The sequence below is a fragment of the Ctenopharyngodon idella genome, chromosome 20, assembly GCF_019924925.1.
Source record: "Ctenopharyngodon idella isolate HZGC_01 chromosome 20, HZGC01, whole genome shotgun sequence".
Classification (NCBI taxonomy): Eukaryota; Metazoa; Chordata; class Actinopteri; order Cypriniformes; family Xenocyprididae; genus Ctenopharyngodon; species Ctenopharyngodon idella.
The window spans coordinates 12,048,574-12,067,278 of NC_067239.1; the positions used below are offsets into that span (position 1 = coordinate 12,048,574).

General features: G+C 34.2%; 1 protein-coding gene across 5 annotated transcripts; it reads left to right on the top strand.

Annotated features, from left to right (window-relative positions):
* Nucleotides 1-527: 527 nt before the first annotated feature.
* Nucleotides 528-18,679, top strand: ndufaf7 (NADH:ubiquinone oxidoreductase complex assembly factor 7). Of its 5 annotated transcripts, none has more exons than XM_051876132.1 (10): nt 528-699; nt 2,035-2,195; nt 8,284-8,364; nt 8,446-8,556; nt 9,771-9,981; nt 10,072-10,130; nt 10,254-10,367; nt 10,816-10,959; nt 13,372-13,545; nt 14,081-18,679. In XM_051876132.1, exons 1-10 carry the CDS (start codon nt 660-662, stop codon nt 14,282-14,284), a joined length of 1,299 nt encoding a protein of 432 aa, XP_051732092.1. In that variant the 5' UTR covers nt 528-659; the 3' UTR covers nt 14,285-18,679. The 5 variants fall into 5 exon arrangements, with proteins under 5 accessions (XP_051732092.1, XP_051732091.1, XP_051732095.1 ...); XM_051876131.1 differs by having other exon boundaries at nt 549-699; nt 1,945-2,195; XM_051876135.1 differs by having other exon boundaries at nt 549-699; nt 1,945-2,195; nt 8,284-8,359.
* Nucleotides 18,680-18,705: the final 26 nt, after the last annotated feature.

An 18,705-nucleotide genomic window follows, 5' to 3' on the forward strand; every position in this document is an offset into this window, starting at 1 on the left:
ATTTTTGGGTGAACTAACCCTTTAATGTAAAATATCCTTGGTAACAAAATGTGCGATTTCCATGGCAACACAATGTCCAATTTCAAAATGCTTTTCACAGGAGGAATTTTAAGTGTTTAAGCTTTCCAATGATACCTAACTTATGATGATTACTAAAATATGTGATAAGGGAAAAAGGCAATAAAAAACTTGCCAAATGTTCCACTATATAGAAACACTAAGTTAACAGGCCTTAGTTTGATTTTTTTTTTTTTCTGGATTTTTAATGAGGCTTTCTTCTTCATTATGATCAGGAGAGTTGTATCAGCCTGACGTTTTTTACTTTTAATAATCAGCAGGAAATGAAAGCAGCGACTTTTCTTTTCTTTTTCCTTTTGTATTTTGTTGTTATTTGTTATTGTGCACTGTTTTGAACATCAATAAATAAAATAAGTTCACAAAAAAAAAAAGTGGATACGCAGGGAGGGATGAAGGGTACTATTGTAAGCTGCCAGGAGATGGCAGTAATGCACCGATAAGTGCGATCTGCCAAGAATCAGAAGAAGACGATTCCGAATGAAGGATATTTGACAGCGCTGTGTGTGGAGCACATCGATGTTCACTTTCGTCATTAATGTTTATAATTTCGGGGCATGAAATAAGTTGTTAATGAGAGCAACATGAAGACTATGCTGAGGCTGAAGCGGCTAATGCCAGAAGGTGAGATGAGTTTATTTTGCTGAGAGTGATACACTATATTGGTAATTAAATACTAACGTGTTGAACACCAAAACAAATTCAATCTGCTGTGATGAATGTTTCCGACAGTAACGTTAGTGTGCTGCATTCTTGTTTGATCTCATTACGTTACGTTGCTCAGCTCTACGAGTGTCACTCAAAATAAAACTTGAGGTCTGATCAAATAACTATTAAATACGATGCATGGATACGGTAGTCTACTGCACATAGTCTACTGCGTACATTTCGCATGTAATACTGTATGCTAATCCGAAACGGCTATATATGTTTGTCAAAGCGTGCAGTTCTAAGCTACAGCAAGTGTCCAAGTGCATTATTTCCTTTTAAAATAATTTGATAAATTCATGACATGTATCACTTTATTCTGTGAAGCCTATTTAGTTTGAATTCATTTTCAGTACATTCAAATAATAAATATTATTTGTGTTGGTATCTTAAACCCCAGAAATGTAAGGTGGCGCAACCTTCCGCACAAATTAACCGACTAAGAAAACTATTTAAAATGGTATTTTAGTAATAAAAATAAAAATTAAATACTATGGAATAATTTAATGTTTGAAACCTTTCATATAAACACATTGTATAAATATCAGTAGTTTTAAAGCTGTTGAGATAATTGAAAAACTTTTCTCTGGGAATTTGTATATTCTCAAATGTCTGGCTGGCACAACGGCAGACATGGGTCTTTTATTATGAATTGAAAAGGTAGGCAAAGTCATTTGATGTATTCTGTTTTTGATCAGTTTACTACTTTTACTTTAATAGAGACTGTTGACCAAACACTTGTATTTGTATTTTATTTTTATATGTAATTGAAATGGAAAAAAATAGTAATAATAAAAAAAAATCCAATATTCATCATATTCCCTGTCATTATTAATGTTGTCAGGTGCTTCATGCCAAACAATTCCCTTCAGTCGTGACTGTATTCACAATACAGCACGGCCTCTCATACATTTTCGCTTGCATATAAGTTAAGATACACATACAGTACATACAAAAGTTTGGAATAATTTAGATATTTGAAAGAAGTCTCTTATGCTCACCAAGGCTGCATTTATTTGATAAAAAGTACAGTAATATTGTGAAATTTTATTAAAGCTTTTAAAAGTTTTCTTTTTGTTTTTTAAATATAATTTAAAATGTAATGTATTGCTATGATGGCAAAGATGTGCTTATTTTATTAATTTATTTTGTTCTCTTCAGTCCAGGGTTTAATCTCTTTGTAGAGAGAGATGACAAAGTCACAACAACTAAGAAAACTGCATAGTAATGATACAGTGCTGTCTGTTGTAGTAATGTGGACCATATGGGGAAACAGATCCTTCTCAAACTCTTCCATCCGGAGACTGGAGTCAAACACATCCATCCTTAAACATCTTATTTCCAAAATCACTGCCACAGGCCCAATTTCAGTAGCTGAATATATGAGGGAGGCACTCACTAATCCAGTGTCGGTATGTATCATATCACATTCACTTTTTATACTGTATTCTATGGAATTCTTAAACTTTTTGTATCATTACAGTTAGGGCTGGGTAATCGAAGTGCTTATTTGAATTATCAAATTAGGGGTACACGATACCACTTTTTTCATAAATGATTGAATGTCCTTAGTATGTTCAAAAGTCAGAAGCAGAATTTTGTGACCTTAAAGAACATGATGGATTGTAGCGTGATAGAAGGTCAGTTAAATACAAAGGAGCTAGAAGCAGAATTTTATAATTGATACAGAACATAATAGGTAGCCATTGTAGAGAAGATAAAATTGGGGTGATATCAAGTTTTGTCGAGCAGCTGCTTTTTGGACTAACTGTTGTTTATTGAATATGCATGACAGCTATCTAATAATGCATTACAATAATCCAGTCTTGAGGTCATGAATGCCTGAATTAGCATTTCTGCATCCGAAACAGGTAACATGTTCCGTAACTTAGCAATGTTTCTAAGGTGGTAGAATGCTGTTTTTGTAACATGGGAAGTATGATTTTCAAAAGATAAATTGCTGTCTAATGTAACACCCAGATCTTTAACTGTAGAGGATGAAGTAACAGAATATTCTTCTAAATGCAGGATGTTTTCCAAGAGCTTATGTGTACAGGATTTTGGTCCTATTTATCTCTATTATCAGAATTTAATAGAAGAAAATTACTGGCTGTCTAGTCTTCACCGTGTTAAAAATCATTTAGAAATTTCATCTGGTCTGAAAGAAGTATATAGCTGAGTATCATCAGCATAACAGTGGAAACTAAGATTACACTTTATTTTAATAATCCACATTAAATAGTCTGCTACCTATAAGTAACTTTACTATGTCAACTAACTCTCATTAATTTGCAACTACATGTCGACTAACTCTCATTAGAGTATTAATAAACTCTTAGGTTAGGGTTAGTAGAATAAGTTGATATGTACTTGCAAAGATATTTATAGTCAATAGAATGTCTGTTGGAGGGCCATCAAAATAAAGTGTTAGCAGATTAGTAAAGGGTTAGTTCACCCAAAAATGAAAATTCTGTTTTAGTTGTGTTTCTGATTCTTTCTAATTTCTCAGTGGAAAAAAATCATAAAGGCATTACTATTAAGCTGTGCTGGAATATTCCGTTCGGGAGACATCTGATTATTTGTTAATCTCGCCACTGTGCTGAATAATAACCTAAGTTTGTTTTGGTTCTTTTCTATGAGTTTTCAGAGTTGCTCTTCCCTGGCAGCTTTTAGAGCCTGTCTGTAGCTACTAGCTAGACATACTGTCCTTCCACACAGGAAAAGGTCTAAATACTTGTGTTCAGGCTCTATTGCAAAATACTTTTGCTGCTTTTGAGGTGTGATAGAGCAGTGGTTCCCAACCTTTTTTTCCAGGAGACCCCTATTTTAACATTCAAAAAAAAAAAAAAAATCATCTGTTAACTTTTTAATAAACGCAACAACAGACTGTAACATAATGTTATCTTGTATTACATGTTCAAATAAAGTATTGACCAAAATGTTTTATAACATTTTATAATGTTCCTTTAAACCGTTTTTAAGAAACAGGATGAGTCAAAATGATTATTTAATCAGCTCAATTTATAATTCTAGATACCTCATTTTCTGAATTAGAATCAGAATTGTTTTAGAACGCACATTAGCTTATTTTACTTCTAAATTTACAACAGCGCATAAAAATGTGGTCTGAGTTTCACAAACAAAAACCGCAGACAGGCTGAATGAAAATGTAAATCCATTCTCTGTCAGTAGGTGGTGCTTTTGTAACAGCAGAAATGTATGGGGGTAGAATTGTAGCAAAATTCCAAATAAATAGATTGTGATCCACAAATAAATGTAAAGATATTCACAAAAAATAATCGTATGCACAAATGAATCGAATGAGATCCACAAATATATGTTAGGAGTTTCACAAAAATTAATTGAATTCACAAATAAATAAAATGAGATTTGCTAATAAAAAACATATTCACAAATATGTTTTTATGTCACAAGCATAACTCTGCCTGCATTTATTTGTGAATCACCACCTGTACATTTGTGAATTGCTTTCTGTGCATTTGTGGATCACCTCACGCATTTGTGGATTCTGAAACAATTCTAGCGTCACGACTGCAGACAAATCCACAAATAGGTCGACTCCACCCACCGACTACTCAAGCCAATCAGATAACGGCCACATTGCGCTGACCAATCACAGCACACTTTCGCTACAACCAATCACGTTTTGCTTTACAATCGGGGGCGGTCTCGTCCTGCATTGGCTTAGAAAGGAAGTAGAGGGTTCTTATGGTACAGTAAAAAGAGGTTTAAAATTTATATTTCGTTAGACTGTGTGTCAAGCCAAGCCAAACTATTATATTTTATATGCCATTTAAAAATGCCAGAGAAACAGTGCTCTCTGTTATGGGAACAACAAAGGTATTGGATACAGATACGTTACGGAAGCGTCACGTTATTCAAGATTGAACAGAAAGCCTCAATAATTAGCTATTAACTTAACTAACTGGATTTAACCTTGTGATAAACACGTGAGTTTGCAAAATAGATTAAACTGTCGTCACATAACAACAGCATTTCCCAGTTTATTAATCAAACATCAACGGATATGAGCAGCAAACCAGCTAATAAACATTAACAGGCCCTTAAATAATATTTTAAACATTAATTAAACATTTTAACGTTACCATTGTTTGTAGAGAAGATATAGACTTTTTAAATGTGACAGGTTATTGAATTACATAGCCTATAGATTATGCATTTCATTTAAAAGTAAAATGTCCAGCAGTCAAACACTTGATCATGCAGATATTTCAGATGAATCAGACTTAATAGTTTTTTATTGTAAAAGTTATTTACAGCATCCAAAATAAATACAAAAAATGTATTTTTCAGCATTGTAACCTCTTTATTTGCATTATCCAAAACCATAGCTGCAGTGATACCGAGGCTCGTACTGGTACATCACTGATGGTTATTCAGGCTCATATTTGGTATTATACATGGTATTGTGCAAGTGTGGTATTACAGCTACTGTAGAACAGGACATCCGTTTACTGCCACTGACTCGTCGTTTCTCACCGTGTCGCTTGTAGACATTATAGCTGCATTTACATGGACACTAATAATGTAATCCGTTTGTTTATAATGATTATAATGCCTTCTATTTGCTGCATCGCGCCGTTCCGCGCCGCTCGTGTCATGTAGAGAAGGTGTTATAGCTCAGGATCTGTGAATGATCATAATTTGTGCATAGCCTTTATCCCGATTCACTGATCCTGATGGTAATATAAAGAATATACTCCAAAAATCTTTTGTGTAGCAGACCCCATCTGAATGATGGCTAAAACTTTACTGATGAGTTTCATGAAGTTTTATTGTACATTAGCTACCATGAAATGTCCGTTTTTAACTCCAGATAACTGTAAGAGCTTATGCCTTTTCAGGGTTGCTTAACAAACTGGTGAACTTTCTATCCGTAAGAAAACTCTGATGAACCGTAATAATGTGCACAACACGTTCTCTTGTTCATTACTGCCGTGATCAGTAATGAACTGGGGGTCCTACGGTAAAAATCGCGTTCCGGGGGGTAAAATCTGTGTTTTTGGCGTGGCACCCCTGGTAAAATTCGCTTTCCAGGGGCGCTAAGTATCACGTTATTTGGGGTCGATTCAACCCGCGGACATGAAAAACAACCCGCGGCAACTGTGTAAAAGTAGCCCAATTCCGCGGGAAAACCGCGGACTTGGCAACACTGGTGGAATAGTACGGAGCTCCTTTCAGAGTCTGTTCCCACCCCGATTGTAAAGCAAAACGTGATTGGTTGTAGCGAGAGTGTTCTGCGATTGGCCGTTATCTGATTGGCTTGAGTAGTCGGTGGGTGGAGTCGACCTATTTGTGGATTTGTCTGCAGTCGTGATGCTAGAATTGTTTCAGAATCCACAAATGCGTGAGGTGATCCACAAATGCGTGCAGCGATCCACAAATGCACAGAAAGCAATTCACAAATGTACAGATGGTGATTCACAAATAAATGCAGGCAGAGTTGTGCTTGTGACATAAAAACATATTTGTGAATATGTTTTTTATTAGCAAATCTCATTTTATTTATTTGGGAATTCAATTAATTTTTGTAAAAATCCTAACATATATTTGTGCATCTCATTCTATTCATTTGTGCATACGATTATTTTTTGTGAATATCTGTACATTTATTTGTGGATCACAATCTATTTATTTGGAGATTAGCTACAATTCTACCCCCATAGAAATAGAGCGGTTTCCCCGGTAACCCCATAAACAAAGAAAAGCTGCGCTTATAAACACTACGCGTTACACAGAGGGACGATGAAAAGAATATGCCATCAAAACTTTTCTCAAGGCAGTCAGTTCCCTTCAGAGATACATTCATAGAATTCATTCATACTTTAATTTATATAATTTCCCTCAGAACTCTGTTGCAAAACCTCACTTCTTTCCGCCATTTTTTTCAAACGAAACTGCATGCTGTATCTGCATGAGTGCTTACTTTGCTTAATACTGGACAGTATTTACCGTGAGTTTTTCAAATTCTGGCAATCAAATACAGTTTTAATGATGATTAAAATATTAAACTGTAATACTAACCGTCGGAAATTGCATTGTGGTTTATTGTCAAAATGGTGACTGTTTCCTCACTAACCCTCAAACTACAGTGAGCTTGGCGACCCCCAGGTTGGGAAACACTGTGACAGAGTAATGTTAGGGACCGGTTTGGTCGCACGGGTAGGTTTAAGGGTTGGTTAAGGGGTCAACAGTGAACAGGGGTCAGTTTGATTACTATAAGGAAACACTGTTCAAACTGTTTATATTACATTGTTTTGATAAATAAAGTATTTTCTTAATTTTTTATTTTTTTTTTCCCTGTTGATGTATGATTCATCTCATTTATCCTGTTTAAGGACATAGTATACTAAGTGTTGAGATAATAAAAATGTGTTTTGCACCCAAATTACAATTATGTGTTATGTCTTTAGCAAGCATTTAGCTAAACTTAACTAACCACCTTTTACACAAAAGTTGTTACCTTAGCTAAAGGTCCAATGCCCATAATGGTACTACTTGATTATTAGTAAACATTTATAAACATTTACAAATGATGAATAGTTTCAACTTTAGATTGGGTACTGCAAAAACATAAACAAATAATTAATACATTTGTAAAGATGTGTAAATAGGGTGAATTCAGGTCATTCAAGACACTTTTTTGCCATTGAGATGACTGCCCATAAAGTTACTATATGATTAATAGTAAATATTTATAAACATTTACAAATGACTAATAGTTTCAACTTTAGATTGGATACTGCAAAAACATGAACAAATAATAAATAAATTATTTGCAAAAATGTGTAAATAGTAAAAGTCTGCATAAACGAAGACCAAATGTGTGACCTTTACAAACTGTAGTTAGGATTTAATGAATAATATGTTAACATGAATAATTGGTATGAAGTGCTTAACATGACTAATTAAACTAATTTAACTAAATTAACATTAACTAAAGACGATAATGGACAATGAACTGAACGAAACACAGTATATATACAGAGAAGCAAACAAGGGAACTAAATGGGACACAGGTGTAATAAATCAGTAAATTAACAAGGAAGTAAACAACAGGGAAAACCAAACTAAGACACAAAGAAACTAAACATAATCGTGACATTTATATAATGTTTGTTAATGATTTATTAATGAAAGTTATTAAGTGTTAGCATTTTGGTATTATATTTGTGCAAATCTCTTTTTTGTTCCTTCTCCCTTCTCCCATTATAGAGCCAGGAAAATCAGATTATTTGGAAAAAGCAGACTTCACACAATCATAATGACGGCTGTTAAAAAATTAAAATGTTTAATTGAACAGTGTTGAGATTTTTTAGAAGCTGGTCATTCTGTATTTGAATTAATTTTTTAATTTTTTTCCCCTCTTAATACATATGGATTATATGAATGTCTGTCTGGCTAATTAGATAGTAAGTGCTCTTCCACCAAAACTCAAGTCTGTTTTCTGTTTTTTAGGGATATTACGTGAAAAATGACATGCTTGGAGCAGGAGGTGATTTTATTACGTCACCAGAAATCAGTCAGATTTTCGGTGAGGTAAGCATTGTTTAGAATGAAATGTCCACTGATTCTTAAAACCATATACATTTTTAAAAAAGTATGGTCTTTCTTCCACAGCTGTTGGGTGTCTGGTGTGTCAGTGAGTGGATGGCAGCAGGGAAATCCAGTGTGTTCCAGTTAGTGGAGCTCGGACCAGGTAGAGGTTCATTAGCCAGTGACATCCTGAGGGTAAATACTCCAATGGCTATTGTCTGGTAGGGGAAGGCACCATAAAATGCATTAATATTGGCACTTTTGTTAAATGTGAGCAAAATAGTATGTGTAAAAAAATTACCTCTTGGATTTTCATTCAAAATCTTCACAATAATCTAACTTTTATATCTAAGTAAAATTGTGTGCCACAATGATTGCTTCTCCTATAATGCTTAATGATGTTGAAGAACACATAGCAAAAACAAAAAAATAAATTGAATTTATTTTAAAATTTAAATAAATAAAAATGAAATATTGACATTTAAAAGATTTTAAATGATTTTGGACCTTGTATATTCATATTCAAATTTCTGATCTAGCCAGTCAGAAGTGTGACAACTGAAACATTTGTTAAAACAAGCTAGAATATAAAATAAGCCAGTTAGCTGATCTTAAGTCAGTCAAACAATTCTTGGCACGAATTTAATGATTTAGTTTTAAAGTTATTTTAGCATGAAGATTTACTAATATCTTTCAAATTCATAACTGTTTGTAGATTGATCTTTCACAATAGTGACATCATCTTGCAACATATTACTTTTTTCTTATAAGCATCACCTATGCACAGACATCAATACAACAAAACACTGATGACACTAAACAAATAATAATAATAAAATAAGATACACTCTGAAGATTACAAAATAAACCAACAACACAAACTGCTAAAAGTGAACCTAAAATAAGTTCAGCAGCACAGATAAAACCAACAAGTGTGTGTGTGTGTGTGTGTGTGTGTATGTGTGTATATATATATATATATATATATAATCTACAGCATAATCTATTCATGCTGTATTGCATGTTGGGTACCTTCATAGTACATATGCACTGTAGAAATACAATATGATATTGTTTGTTAACAGTAATTTTTGTGTATTCCAATACTGTAGACTCACAGTGAAACCAAGCTTTTTTTTTTTTTTTTTTTACAATTGTAAAAACTTGACTGAAATTTGCTGTAAATTATTGTAGATTTTACAATACATTTCTGAGAGTGCAGTTAGATACAAAAGAAGTAATACTGTGAAATTACTGTGAAAAGTAATGCAATTATTAACCTGGAATATAATTTCACACTATAATTTTTAACTGTGCACTTTAGAGTACCAAAGGAATGCTTTAGATGCTTACAACTGTGGGGATGCCTTGAACTTCAAATGAGCAAGTCTCGTGTTCATATGTTCCAGGTTTTCAGTCAGTTAAAAGTTGTCCTGGGAGAGACAGATATCTCTGTTCATCTTGTGGAGGTCAGCCCAAAGTTAAGCCAACTTCAGGCCAAATGTCTAACTGGAGATCAGACGTGGACATGTAATGATGATCAGCCTGTTTACTGCAGTGGCACCACATGTACTGGCCTGCCTATATACTGGTACCACAGGATAGAGGATGTCCCGAGGGGTATGAACGCATCAAACTGACACAAACTCTCTCCTTGATAAGGTAATGATGCTTTCTAGTTGTAATCAAAGTCTGTTTTCCTTTTGCCAGGTTTTAGTGTTTTCCTTGCCCATGAGTTTTTTGATGCATTACCCATTCACAAGTTTCAGGTACACCAGATTGTAAAATTAAGAATTCACATGAAATATTAAAAATGTTAGCATAAGTTAATTTTAAATAATAATTTTCAAACTTAAACATTAGCATTACATAAAAGGATTTTTGTCTTTTAGAGAACAGAGAATGGCTGGCGGGAGGTGATGGTTGATATTGATCCTGAAAGTCCAGAAAAACTGAGATTTGTGGTTTCTCACAGTCCTACACTGGCCTCCAGCATGCTTATACAAGTGAGTTATTCCTCCTTTGCTGAGAACATTTGTCATGTGGCCGATCAGTCAGCAGATGAGAAGAAATGCAAGTCCATTTTACAATTTTAATTCTAGAGTTCATTTAAAAACAACATCAGTTAACCAAAATGCTTTCCAAGATAGTAAGGATAAAAATAAGGATAAAATATGTAATAAATAAATAGCAAATATGTACAGTTACACAAAACTTCAACAACAATTTCTTAATGACACCCCTGGAGTGGTGTCATTAAGAAAAACCATCCAACATTAAATATCCTCAGCGATGACCCCTGTAGACCATCATGCCCATGTTTCTAAATAATATCAGATCATTTGAGCTTTTGAAAAAATAAATGTAAAACATGTGATTTGAAAAGATTTTTTTCTGTTTCATCCTCTTGTACATACTTGTTTGTCAGTGAACTCTGTCAATTATTATTTTTAGAAAGATGAAAACAGGCAACATGTGGAAGTGTGTCCAGAAGGTGGAGTCATTGTTCAGAAAATGGCCAATCGGATTGCTGATGACGGAGGCGCAGCATTGATTGTAGACTATGGGCATGATGGAACAAAAACTGATACTTTCAGAGTAAGTGCTATTATAGTCATCTCTCTCAGGCTTTCTCTGATTTTGTTTATTGGGTGTAATAGAATAGGTTAACATGCTTTAACGTTCAAAAAACACATTTTTGACATACTGTAATTATTGCAGCACCTCTATTCCCAGTCTGTCTGAAACGATCTGAGTTCCAGTTTCTACAAAGCCCCTCTTTCCGAAAAAACCCAGAGTGCTCTGATTAGGCAGCTGACTCCGTGCTTTGTGATTGGCCAAACACCTTAAGCGTGTGTTGAAAATGTAATGCCCCTTACCATAATTGCGAGTTTCAGCATCCAAGGCTTTTCCACAAACAATTAATAATGTCATCTATTTTACCATCTGAATTAGAGCCCGAGTCACATTCTGAATATGTGGATGATCAAGCAAATCAATTGGAACCGAATTGTGTATAGCCGGCATTGTGCTCTCCCAGGTTCAGGAAGCTGTCCTCCAAAAAATGCACTGTAAACAAGTACACTTTTGGGTTGTACTGTTTAGAAACAGCGCTATAAATAAATCTTAACCAATGATTCCTAATTTCATCTGTTTTCGGAAGGCTTTTTGCTTTCGCATCCAAACACACAGCGTCCCCACGTCATTGCAACAGTACTACAAGTCACAGAAGCCTTGTCTTATCTCTTTGTGTATGCCTTTGAGCGGGCATTATGCTAATATTTCACTTTGTGACAGTAATTTCTGGACTTTGATCGAGGCAGTTTAGGCTGGTCTGGATCAGCATGCTTTGTTAAAATAAATCCTTAAGCATCATATGACCCCTTTAAAGCTGTGCTATGGAAGATTTTTCTTTGTAAAAATACATAAATTCTTATCGATCCCTTAAGTGCATAAAATTATCTTTATTCTGATTCACTACGGTAAGCCTATGCTACTCATTTAAATTTTGAGCTGTAGGTAGGACTTCACTTTGTCAAATTCCTTTACAAAATCAATCCTGTGATTGGTGTAAAATGTTGTTTCCATTTTGAAAATCACTGGGATCATATTACCTACACACGTTGTCGAATAGGGCATTCCAGATTAACTTTTAACTAACCTTTATGCCCCTTGTTCCAGAATCCATTATCCAAATCCATTAATGATAGATTGAACTCTGTTTGAATTCTTTATTTTTCAGTTGACTCTTATTATGAAGGAAGACCAAATCTAGTTTTAGAAATTTTATCTAAGATAAAATTTAAAAACCTATTTTAATTTTTTTTTTTTTCTCACTGTGAATATAGCCGGGGTAACTGGCATGGCATTGAACTATAAACAAACAAACACTGGAAATTCCAGGCTTATATCAGCTGTTTTTGCATGTTTGTCATGTTAGTGTCCTGCCCTAAAATGTGATTCAACTTCATCTGATTTCATTATAATACCTGTATCAACCCATTGATCTTGATTTATCAAAAACACTTTACAATAAGGTTCATTAGTTAACATTAGTTAACTACATTAGTTAACATGAACTAATAATGAACTGCACTTATACAGCATTTATTAACCTTTGTTAATTTCAACATTTACTAATACATTATTAAGATCTTGTTAACATTAGTTAATGCACTGTGAACTAACATGAACAAACTATGAACAACTGTATTTTCATTAAATAATGTTAACGAAGATTAGCAACAAATGTATTGCTTATGGTTAGTTAATTTTAGTTAATACATTAACTAATGTTTAACTAATGAACCTTATTGTAAAGTGTTACCGATTTATCAGAGAAGATCTAAGTAAACACTTTAATTGTTTCTGTACCAATTCTGCAAATTGTTATCAACTGTACAGTGGGAGCCGGTTTGGGACACTGACATCTCAATGGGGCTTCATTAACATACAGATCACAGGGAAGTAAATTGTAACTGTATAAAAGTTTAAGATGTTCAGTGTTCATCCTGACTCCATTGGAACAAAGGTGCTTCATGCACTTTGTAATTGCTATGCTGCAAGTTCTTCCTCTTTCAATCCTTAATGTCCCCATCATTTTTTCTTACACCACAGACACAGAAGAACTACTATATTATGTGTCCTGTGGAGGAGTGATTGTTGTTGTTGCATGGAATTTGAACTAGACAGCTAGTTTAACATGCACAATTTAAAACCGCAACCCTCTGGGAATCGCCCATTGTCAAAACAAAAAATTTGGAATGACACAAGGAAATGACATGAGGGTTCATTTTTATGCCCTTCCCTTGCCAATTCTCAAAGTGTCTCATTTACTTGGATGTACGTCATTGCTTACATTTAGCAAGTGCCTACTACTGGCAGAATCTGTGCAGTGGGTTTAAATGGAGCAGCCCAAGTCCTAGTTCACTTGTAACCCGCATGGAGCTAATTTATTATTTACATTTTTTCCCTGTATGAATTTGTTGTTAAAGTTTATTTTTGTGGCAGGGCTTTAAAGGCCATCAACTCCACAATGTCTTGGAGGCACCTGGCATGGCAGACTTGACAGCAGATGTGGACTTCAGTTACCTGAGGAAAATTACAGGAAATCAGGTGACCTGCTTGGGACCCATCACACAAAGATCCTTCCTGAAGAACATGGGCATTGACTCGCGCCTGCAGGTGAGAATGACTGTAGTTATGTCTGTGTACTTCTTCCAAAAGCATCCAAACTGTACCATGTTTTCTATAAAACATTCAACATTAATCATAAAAAGAACCAAATCAGCCTATCAGAATGATTTTTGAAAGACCAATAACGTTGAAGACTGGAGTAAAAGATGCTGAAAAAGCTGCTTTTCTATCACAGGAATAAATTACATATTAAATTATAATAAAATAGAAAAGTTCATTTTAATTGTAATAATATTCCACAATATTACAGTTTTTATTTTTGATTATATACATGCAGCCTTTGTGAGCACAAGAGACTACCGACCCCAAACTTTTATTTTGTAAAAATGCATAAAGTTTTCTATTAGGGTTAGTTTTGATAAATATCTGTGTATAAAAACAATGGTTTTGTGTATGTGTTTTGATAACTGACCCAAAACAAATCTCTCTGAAATTTCACGGTGTACTTAGTCTTTAGCCATATTTTTTGCAAAAGTTTTGTTGTTTTAACTCATGACCTTTGTTTTGTCATGTTCTGTCTTAGGTCCTCCTGAGGAGCTGTCATGACCCCTCCACCAGAGCGCAGCTCATCAACAGCTATGACATGCTAATCAACCCTGAGAAAATGGGACACAGGTTTCAGTTCTTCTCTATGCTCAGTCGAGGTCGGCTGGCTCAAAGGAAAGGGATGCAACAGGACACAGCGCCGTTGCCCGTGGCGGGCTTTGCTGAGCTGAACGTGCAATGACAAGACTGTAAATGGACAAAGAAACATCCACATGTTCTGAAAAACTAGACAACTAGATGTAATCTTGTGCTACAGACATGCATTGGACTGTACTGATTGTTCAGTGTAGTTGAAATACATATTTTATTGTTTAATGGTCTGCACTCTGTTATTGCAGTATCAAGCACATTTCTCCCTTATCTGACACACTCAGGTCTGTTCCTGGAGCTTTTGAGCTGATGATCTGAAACAAGTGTGTTAAGGAAGACATACAAAATTTGCGTTCGGTCCCCAGGATAAAAGTTGAGAACCACTGTATTAGACCTTTCTTCAAGGTCTAGAATATGGTCTGATATTTGATGCAAGTAAACTCTTCTACCAGCTTAAAAGGGTGGGGGAAAAACAGGAAATAGTAAACAGGTGATGTTAACAGTGAGCAGAGCTTACTGAATACTCTGTTGTATCTTTCTCTTTGATGTATTTGAATTTGTCTGAACAAAGTAAATAAGTTCTATATAACAAGCACCCTTTAACCAGTGTCAGTGCTTGAGCTTATTAATGCTCTTATGACTGAAACCCTTGCATTCATGTTCCAGCATCTAGCTGTAGGCCTTCATCCAAAAACTGTTCAAAATAGCAATGTTTCCCAACCTTGAAGGAACACCAACGGCACACATTTAGGACCCATCCATTTCAGGTCTTAAGAGTCTCTGCTAATGAGCTAATGAGTTGTACCTGGTCTGTTTGATTGGGAAGAGTTTGAAAAAGCTGTCTGAAATCACCTCATTTCACCTCACCTCATATATCCTCATTTACTGTTCCCTACTTTAGCCCAATAAAAGTCCACTTGAAGGAGTGAATAAAAACACTTGAGCAAAATCGAAGTTCGAAATCAAAGGCTGTACCCTCACATTTGCCATCGAGGCTGTCTCATTTCAGATAAGCAACCTTTTTTTTTTTCCATAGTATGAAAGAAATTACTGCAATTTATGCCTCACAAGAAATAAGTCAATCCTATAATATTGCTTCTCTAGACAAATGTGGGCGACAAATGTGACCTCTGGAGGGTGCAGCCTTTGACGTGAAACACAAAAAGCCAAACACTCCAAAAGTAGTCGATCAAGTAATAAACGAAGCATGTAATGTAGCAGGGTTTTACCTGTGACTACTGTGATCTTACTAATACCACAGTTGAGTTCTGGATACAATGCATAAACTATGGTAAATTTTCATAAGGGCAACTACAAAAGAGAAGTGAATTTACTTTACTGCATCTTGTTTCAGAATCAAATTCACATTCTTACGTGACAAAATCATGACCTGTCCCTAACCTCATCCTTATGAGGCATGTAATATCATTGGTTAGAATGTTTAAGTATCATGTGATGAATCTTTTTATTTTCATATTCTGAAATAACCACGTTTTTCTAGTTGTAGTTATTGCAAAGGAAACAAGTAAATTTAGCTCATAGGGGAATAATTAAAATTTAAAGGGGAATAATGGAATTTGTGAGGAGAGGCTACGGAATTAGTAACAGTGGATTGACTACTAATCCAACAAGAAGTTGAAACTTGTGTATCTCATTAATTCTGGACAAAATATTACTTCTGTGGCCATCAGAAATATAAAACACTGATAAGCAAAGTAACAAATTTGGGCAGTTCAAGGAAAAAAAACTTAACCACACTCTAACACAAAACACAAGCATACTAGTTAGTAATGTATGTCTATACCCAAATGTCTAGTGCTGTAAAGTATTTCTCAGACTATGACCTGCATGAACCATCAGTTATCGAATTAAACTTATTTTGGTCTTTGCACCAGTTCAGCGAGAATCTGAAGGGTAATTGTTCCTATGTTTCTTATGTTTGCACCCTTTGATGGGCATTTACTTTGTGACAGTTTCTGGAGAGGATTCTGGATTTGCTGATATATATATATTTTTATTATTATTATTTTTTATTAGGTTTATCAAAAGTATACAACCCTATTAACAAAATTACAAAAAAAAATAAAAATAATGAACAGACAAAAAACTGGTAACACTTTACAATAAGGTTCATTAGTTAAAAATTAATGTATTAACTAACGTGAACTAACCATGAGCAATACATTTGTTGCTGTATTTACTAATCTTCGTTAATGTTAGTTAATGAAAATACAGTTGTTCATTGTTTGTTCATGTTAACAAGATTTTAATAATGTATTAGTAAATGTTGAAATTAACATTAACAAAGATTTATTAATAATAAATTAAATAAAATAAAAACTAATACATAATTTGTTATTTAAGTTATGTAGACCATGGATAGACCACTTTGGTCCTGGAAGGCCATTGTCCTGCAGAGTTTAGTTCCATCCCTAATCAAAAAATCCTGTCTGTAATTTTTTTAAGCAATCCTGAAGACAGGAAATTAGATTTTTTTTTTTTAGGTGTGTTTGATTAAGCAGAAAGTAAACTCATTCCCATCCCTGATTTAGACCATGTGAACTGGTTTGTGCATTTGCTGCAGGATATGTACTATGTAAGGAGTAAGGAAGCATCTTAAAGAGGGGGAGAATCACGAGTCTATAGGCATCTGTTTTAATTCTTATTTTGGCCTCCCTCAGTGAATCTCACTCTTCCTGTCTATGCCACAGTATAGATAATCAACTCAGCCTATCAGGCATCATTTTTGACTTATATGAGTTATGACTTCTTAATAGCTCAGTGAGCAGTCCCTCCTGTTGTTCAAGAATGTAGTTCTGTCTTTAGGGTGACAGATGTGGTTAAGTCTATTAGTTAATAATTTTAACTATTTGTTTATTTTATTGTACTGAAAATGGGTTGTTGATGTGACGGCATTTTCACTGTCACACATGACAAAAATGAATATAGTTAGTATTGTAATCATTTAAAATGCAGAAAATTGTTAAACATTTCTTTGCCTGCTGTTAAAAAACTGCTTTGTTATTAGATGTTTTTAATTTTTGAGCCAAATCTCTAAATTGTCCTATGGTGTGACTGGTTCAATAAATTACAACTTTTATAAATTAAAGAGAAAAGTATGTGTCTTTTAGTAAATGGCAATCCTTTTTTTCTAAAAGTGTACTTGATACATTTTGTCACTGAAAACTATGTCCTCTGGTGTGACGCCATATCCTGATATTAAATCGGCCAATTCCACGGACAAATTTAATTATTTGAAGAACCCCATTCATGTTACTGAAGCCCCATGAGGCCCATGTGCACATGGTTAGTTTCTGTCTCAGAATTGTTCAAATATTTAACTTTTTTGGAACCACTATATAAGTTTTGTTTTTCTTTTGGTGTGACACCCCTAAATTATATTTTTTTAATTAAAATTTGTTTTTGAGAGAAAGAATTGAGGGAGAGAAAGGACCTAGAAGTATAGAGAGAAAATTAACAGGGATCCACACAGAAGGGAAAAGATCCTAGAGAACGCAAAGTATGATGCCTTAAAAAGAGCAGTCATATACTTTAAAAAAATGTGATTTTTAAAAACATGGTTAATGATGTAACAAAATATTCCTAATGTTTAATCATTAACTAATTTCTGCAGGTCATGGATTTCCAGACATGTAATTTAATAGCCCTGATATACAGCATCCTTATTAATAGCCTAAAAGATTGCTGTGTTTAAAAACTTCAGTCTCTAATCCGTGTATAGTGCATGGCAGTTTAGAGCATGAATCAGCAAGGAGTGAATTAAATAAAGCAAGGAATTTGGACTCTGATGTATTACAGGGTGCATCAGAGAGCTGGAGCTGTGGCATAGAATTCATTCACCAATGTTTTAGGTGTAAACTCAGATAATTTTGTCTTTATTTCTTAGAAAACTAGACTTCATTTTTTATTTTGCTTCTCCAATAAATGTGTCTTTAAGGATATCTGTACTGGAAAACAAGAAAAATATTAAGGAACAATTTTTTGCAGTGCATGCAACATTTAATGCCATGACTTTATAAATTTAAGACTTTGTGCTCTGATTTAATACCTTTTTAAGACCCGCAGAAACCCTGATCTAACTATTTTTTCTTGTTTCCAGGTTAGTTATATTTATTGTAAATTATATATATATATAAATATATAAAGGTTTTTAAAAGTGTAAAAAAAAACCCTAATGGAGATGGAGAGTTTCAATAAGTGTTAACAATGAGATTGTGGTTTTTATAATTAATTAACACCGCTTTTGTCATTTTTTACAAGATGGACAAAATTTGTCAATAAAAAGTGATTTGGTTTAACCAAAATCCAAAAATTACAATATTTTCAAACAATGCTAACAGGCTGATATCTAGCTAGCCAGCAAAAGGACAATCAAACATTTTATATTTAGTAAAAGTTTTTAAAATATTACAACATTTTCCATGTTTTATAGTGGTTGTACCAAATGACCTGATATTCGGGATATGCATATGAGCAAGTGAAAACATGAAT